This window comes from Microtus oregoni, unplaced genomic scaffold (assembly GCF_018167655.1).
Source record: "Microtus oregoni isolate MIOR12 unplaced genomic scaffold, Mior012 000001F_ref0000356, whole genome shotgun sequence".
Taxonomy (NCBI): Eukaryota; Metazoa; Chordata; class Mammalia; order Rodentia; family Cricetidae; genus Microtus; species Microtus oregoni.
This window is the reverse complement of record NW_024543060.1, coordinates 2754949-2761692: the sequence shown is the minus strand read 5'-3', so window position 1 is coordinate 2761692 and position 6744 is coordinate 2754949. Positions and strand designations below refer to the sequence as shown.

Sequence of the window (6744 nt, the reverse complement as noted above, 5' to 3'; positions counted from 1 at the left end):
CCTCCTCCTCCTCCTCTTCCTCCTCCTCCTTCTCCTCCTCTTCCTCCTCCTCCTTCTCCTCCTCTTCCTCCTCCTCCTCCTCCTTCTCTCCTCCTCCTTCTCCTCCTCTTACTTCTCTTCCTCCTCCTCCTTCTTCATAATCCACTGAGCTTGATTACCATCACCCTGTATACGTGATGGTATACACAATTGAAAACACAATCTGGTAAAATATTATGCCTGTGAAAATAGACTGTAAGATGTGATAAAGCAAATTTATTTCAATGTGACCATCCAAACATAAAACTCCTCTTACGCATCATCCCATTTATTCTCAGATAGACAAGGAACTTTGAAAGACTTTTGATGGCTTTTCCGAAGAAGACGGAGTTCAGCTTGTCACCACATCTTACTCTTCCTTGGTTCTTTCTTCTTTACGCGACAGCAGATGGTCCAGTCCTCACAGTACCTGATGGCATACTCAGTGGATTCGCACTTCATTCTGCAGTGGAGGTACACAGAGGAGCAATCCCGGCTCTCAAGGAAGCTTCTGGCTTTGAAAAGAGAAGACAAATATGTCTCACGGAACTGCTTATATATTATTACTTTGGAAAAAACTCATTTTTGCTACTTTAAAATTCCGTGTGTGTGTGTGTGTGTGTGTGTGTGTGTGTGCCACATGTGTACGAGTCCAGAAGAGGGTGTTGGATCCTCTGGAGCTGGAGTTACAGGTGGTTGTGAGCCCCCGATATGGGTACTGAGATTCTACCTAGAAAACAGAATGCTAATGAACTTCCCCCTCAGATTACATTTTAGTATAAAAGCTGTTTGGAGAATAAATGTGAGTGATTTTCAGGATGAGAATTCAAGATTTCATGAAGAATCCCTGAAAACTCCCTCCTGATAAAAACATGTGAGTTGAAGCCGGGCGGTGGTGGCGCACGCCTTTAATCCCAGCACTTGGGAGGCAGAAGCAGGCGGATCTCTGTGAGTTCAAGGCCAGCCTGGTCTACAAGAGCTAGTTCCAGGACAGGCTCCAAAACCACAGTGAAACCCTGTCTCGAAAAACTAAAAAAAAAAAAAAAAACCATGTGAGTTGGGCCTCTATTCCCACGCCTCCCCTCTGGTCTGAGAAATAATTTCTGGTCTGGGCTGGTCCCAGACCACAACACCCATGAAGTCCAGAAGAGGGTGTTGGATCCCCTGGAGCTGGAGTTACAGGCGGTGGTGAACTACCCAACACGGGTGCAGAGACTCAAACTCAGATTCTCTGCAAGAGCAGTGTCTTAACTGCTGAGCTGCCTCCCCAGTCCCTCTATTTGATACTTTTATTTTTAGTATTAATTTACGTTTTGAAAGTTTATTTGGTATGAATACCTGCACATGTATCTGTGCACCGTGTGCCTGCCTGGAGCCCATGGGGGCCAGAGGAACTGCCAGGCAGGTCCCCTAGAACTGCAATTACACTTAAATGTGAGCTGTCATGTGGGTTCTGAGGATATGAAGTCTGGTTCTATGCAAGAACAGCCAGGGCTCTTAACCACTGAGCTATCTTTCTAGGCTTCTTTATTTGCTGTTTTTATCATTTAAAATAGCTTATGATTTAAGAAAAGAATAAAGAACTTTCCCAGGATGTCAGAAAAACATTAAAATGAACGCAAGAGGAAACAAGAAGGCGATAGGTACAGGCAAATGATTATTCCTTCTGGAAAGAGCATGTAAATGAAGCAGGGGCAGAGAACTAGTTAGATTTCTGTCTATGGTGCAAAAATAAAAAAATGAATAAAAAATTATAAATTAAAAACAGGGCTAATTCCTAAAGCAAAATTCTTTCAGATGTGCTCATAGGAGCTACAACATGGGGTCAGCCTATGTGTTTATCCGCAATGGATAAGGAAGGGGTCAAGCCATAAAGAAGGATGGAGCATGCCATGTGCAGGAAAATAGCTGGGACTGAAGGTCATCATATAAGCAAAACCATCTGGACCAGAAAGAAAGCATTGAATGTTCCTTCTTCTTTCCTCCTCTGGATCTGTATTCAGAAACTCACTATGTACCCTTGAATGGCCTGGTACTTATCAGTAGTCCAGGCTATCTTTGGACCCGTGCCAAGCCTCCTGGCTCAGCCCCAGAAGTGCTGAGGTTACAGGTATGTGTCCTCATGCTTTCTGTCACATGTGGAATCTAGAAAAAATGAAAAACTCTGAGTAGGACGGAGACCATCAGAAAAGTAAAAAGGGAGGAAGAACTGGGGAGGGATATACAGGAAGGGGAGGATGCCAGGTGCCAGTGGGCATCATCAGAAGAACTGGTCCTTTTTCAGCTTTTTAAAAAAATCCACTAATCAATTATTTATTGTTACTATTATTAGTAGTTTTTCAAGACTGGGTTTCTCTGTGTGGCCCTGACTGTACAGGAACTCACTTTGTAGACCAGCCTGGCCTTGAACTCACAGAGATCTGCCTGCCTCTGCCTCCTGAGTGCTGAGATTAAAGACATGTGCCGCCACATCCAGCTAACAATTATTAAATCCTTTTACTTCAATCAAGCTAATTAATTCACTAAAGCCATACAAACCCCAGAAGGTCTATTACGAACTGACTGATCATGAACACTTTCCCGTGTATGATGATAAATGTTTTTAAATTATTTAAAAACTGTTGAGGCTGGCCTGGCTATAACTTGACCCTGAAAACTTAACGATAACGAGTGTGTCCAATAAATATTTTAAGACAACAATCTGGAGGGTGGGAGAAATATTTGCAAACTTGTGTCTGACAAGGACTTAGTACTGAAATACATAAAGAGCTCACAACTCAATAATAAAAAAAATAGAAATGGGCAGAACATTTAAACAGCTATTTCTCCGAGAAAGATCTATAAATGACCAAGAAGCTAATGAAACATGCAGCCATTGTTCCTCGTAGAAAAATTCAAATGAAAACTACAATGGGATGTCACTTCATCTCCACCACATGGCTGACGTGAGGGACAGAATGGCAGACAATAGCGAGTGGTGACCTTGTGCACTGCCGTGGTGATTCAAAACAGACAGCCACGGAGTGCAGTTTGGCAAATCCTGAGAAACACAGAGCACACAAGTTCAATCCCCGAGTTTATGCCCAGGAGAACTGAAAACAGATCCACATAAAACCCGAGTACAGATGGAATCACTATCAACAACCCTGAAACGGAACAATCAACCCAACTGATACCAAACACACAGTAGTCATACGGTATAATTTTAAAATAAAAAATTTAGCCAGGTAGTGGTGGCACACACTTTTTCATCCCAGCACTCAGGAGGCAGAGGCAGGCAGATCTCTGAGTTTGAGGCTAGCCTGGTCCACAGAGCAAGTTCCAGGACATCTAGGGTTACATAGAAAAACTCTGTCTCAAAAAAAAAATTAATTTTAATTATTAAATTTTTTATTTAATTATTGAATTATTAATTAGTAAACACGTTATTGTTATTTTTTAATTTTATCTATGTTTTGTCTGCATGTATGCCTGTGCACCACATGTAGGTGGTGCTTTAGAGGACAGAAGAGATCATAGGATCCCCTGGAACTGGGATTACAGATGGTTGGGTCACCAAGTGGGTGCCGGGAATCAAATACTTATTCTCTTGAAGAACAGTCAGTGTTCTTAACCACTGAACCATCACCTCAGTACAATGAGGGACCATTTTCAATACCAGAAGGAATGAAACACAGGAATGAAACTTAGAAACATTGTTCTGAGTGGAAGAAGCCAGACCAAAGGACCGTAGCTCATATTGCTATGTCTGTATTCAAGGTCCAGCGTAGGGGAGACTTGCAGGGTATCAGAAGGGGGAACACTATCTCTAGGATACATAGGGTTGATGGCTGCATAACTTCACAAATACAGAAACTACTTAAAGGCAAACTTAAAATGTATGGTTAATTATGTCTCAGTAAAAATATAAAAAAACACTAATGGTCAAGGAAATCTTTAATTGTATCTAGTAAAATGTATTTTAGGTAATGTGTGCATTTGGAAAGATAAATCAATAGACAATAATGTAAAACCAAGCATATATGTTTGTTATATAATACTGGTAGATTTTAAACTTAATTTAGAAAGATTAAATTGGTGATTTAGCATGTGATTAAGGAGGCGACATTGTTATCGGTAAGACCCTGATGCTGACAATGCCACATGCCTTGGTCACAGGACTCAGAGCATCGAGCTGGGACAGTGATGAGGCTTCCTCCTGCTGGCTTGCCCTCATACTGCAGAAAGGGGTTGTGCAGGCTTCCAGGGAGGGTTGTCGCCAACAGTCTTACTCATCTGTAAGCTCCGTGTACAATACAGACAGCCCTTTGGTGCAATAGCAGCAGCCTCCCACACAGACAGACAACCACTTTCGAATGAGATTTGATCCTGATCCACGGGAAGTCTAGTTCTGTGAGCATGTCTGGTGCTGCAAACCCGGTGAAAAGCCAATGGCTGGGGAGGTCGTGGGCACTAGTTTAAGGCTGCTATGGTCATGACAGAGCCAGCAACACTCTCTAAGTAGCTGCTGTGCCCACAGAGCAGCGCTGCTGCCAGAGACCATCAGAGAAGTCTCTCCCTGCACTGGGCATCAGTGATTGCCAAGATGAGGGTAGGATATCCAGCACAAAGGGGACCTCTGTATCATCCCCTCAGGGCTCACGGATTGCAGTGGAAGGGGACAAGGGCTGTGTGTGTGTGTGTGTGTGTGTGTGTGTGTGTGTGTGTGACATACTGAATTCCGGGTATGACATGATGACCTGCACAAGATTCCTACAGAGGCCATCAACTTCCTGTCAGGGGGACAGTGGGGTTACTAAGTGTGCTCAGCTAATCGCTGATGGGGGAGGGAAAAACATTTTCTTCAGTGGTGTAACCACTGGCAATTTGCCCATGTTTCTGCAAACAACCTCCCACACATGCGCCTATAAACATGTCTAATGAGACTCACCGGATCTCTCTCTCTCTCTCTCTCTCTCTCTCTCTCTCTCTCTCTCTCTCTCTCACACACACACACACACACATTCTAAAAGAAGGAAGAGAAAAAGGCAAAACAAAAACAAAAACAGACATACATGGAGACTGCTATAGAAAAAACACAACCAACCAAAATGCAGCGTCGTGGAGCCCAGTCCCAGGGGACACATCTCTAAAATGCTTCTGCATCCAAGGCTCAGAAAACACGGAAGGGAGATGGCTGTGAGATTGTGTCTCCTAAGAAGATCAGAAGCTACATCCAGAAAGTCTCACCAACATGACTGCCTAGACATGAGCTGAACAAGAACAGCCATAGAGTCGCCAATGCGCAAGGGGAAAGCTCAGAAAAGACCTCATCCCTACACAAAGAACGACAGGCAGCTAAGGCATGCTGAGTGAGAGAAAGCACACAGCAATTAGTTATCCAGTACCAAATGGTCAGCCCTGAAAACATACAGACAAGCAACATTATACAGAGCGAACAGGTTATATTTGCATATATGTGTATATTCCTAATAATGCTTGCAATAATAATTTTTAAAAGGTGTGAACTTGAAAGAGAGAAAAAGAGGGGTGTATGGGGGGGTGAGGGAGAAAAGGAAAGGGGAGAATGAAGTAATTTTATTATTATCTAAAACAAAACAAAAATCCAAATTCACAAACAAACCTAAGGGTATTCACCATATGAAAAAAAAAAGGCAGAGGTAGAAGAAAGCCATTTGGGAAGAAGAAAGGGATGGGGACAAGATGGGAAACTGAATATAATCAAAATACATCATGTATAAGTGTGAAAATGTCACAATAAAACCCATTATTATGTATAATTAGTATATGCTAAAAAACATTAAAAATGAGTTCAGGCAGGACCTTCACCTACCTTATGTAATTCCCACACGGATTAAGTTAAACCATCCAAGTTTCAACTGATTTTAAAGAAATACAGCTGGGCGGTGTTGGCACAAACCTTTAATCCAGCACTTGGGAGGCAGAGGCAGGCGGATATTTGTGAGTTCGAGGCCAACCTGGTCTACAGAGCTAGTTCAAGGATAATTAGAGCTGTTACACAGAGAAACCTTGTCTTGAAAAAAAGACAAAACAAATAAAACAAACAACAAACAAACAAAAGAAATATAAAACCCAGGACTTCACTTAATGCTGACAGCATTCTGTGAACCCAGGACAAAGGTAGCCCTTCTCCCACCTTCCTTCCTTCCTTCCTTCCTTCCTTCCTTCCTTTCTGTTTGTTTTTGTTTGGTTTTTTTGAGACAGGGTTTCTCTGTGTAGCCCTGGCTCTCCACAAACTCACTCTGTAGACCAGGCTGGCCTTGAACTCAGAGATTCTCTTGCCTCTGCCTCACCACCACTTGGCTTCCCACCTTCTTCTAATTGACCGCTTTTCTTTTCTTGAATTCCTCAAGTTTCTTACACACTGTATCGTTCTTTCACCTCTAATTTCCTGTCCCTGGAATGAGAAGCTTTTGTCTTACCCAGAGGAATCATGGACAGCAAGGTGAGGACTCCCAGGATTGAGAGCAGGACCCTCATAGCCAAGGAAGGAGACTGATAAGAAGCAGAGGCCAGGTTGAGGAGAGCCGGTTTCTGGCCCTGGAGTCGTGAGCTGCTGCATGGTTATTGAACCTTTCAGTAGCAAGAACATGTCTAGGTTCCAATGAGGCTTTGTACCGGGAGGTAGCGTGCAATGGCTGTGACCGGCCTTCACTTTAAGCACGATCATCAAATCGTGGTGTGGGCACAGATGGTGAGCACACA

General features: G+C 43.1%; 1 protein-coding gene across 1 annotated transcript; it reads right to left on the bottom strand.

Moving 5' to 3' along the window:
* Positions 1 to 378: 378 nt before the first annotated feature.
* On the bottom strand, positions 379 to 6519 carry LOC121455847 (beta-defensin 43-like). The gene is made up of 2 exons (XM_041663586.1): positions 6462 to 6519; positions 379 to 533 (listed from the first exon to the last, which is right to left on the bottom strand). The coding sequence occupies exons 1-2, from the start codon at positions 6517 to 6519 to the stop codon at positions 379 to 381; spliced, it is 213 nt and encodes a 70-aa protein (XP_041519520.1).
* Positions 6520 to 6744: the final 225 nt, after the last annotated feature.

Excerpts from the sequence above, each read along its gene's own strand:
- LOC121455847 (XM_041663586.1), bottom strand. The coding sequence starts at position 6,519 with ATGAGGGTCCTGCTCTCAATCCTGGGAGTCCTCACCTTGCTGTCCATG. Across the intron at positions 534-6,461 it reads GCTGTCCATGATTCCTCTGG|CCAGAAGCTTCCTTGAGAGC; the intron begins GTAAGACAAAAG and ends CTCTTTTCAAAG.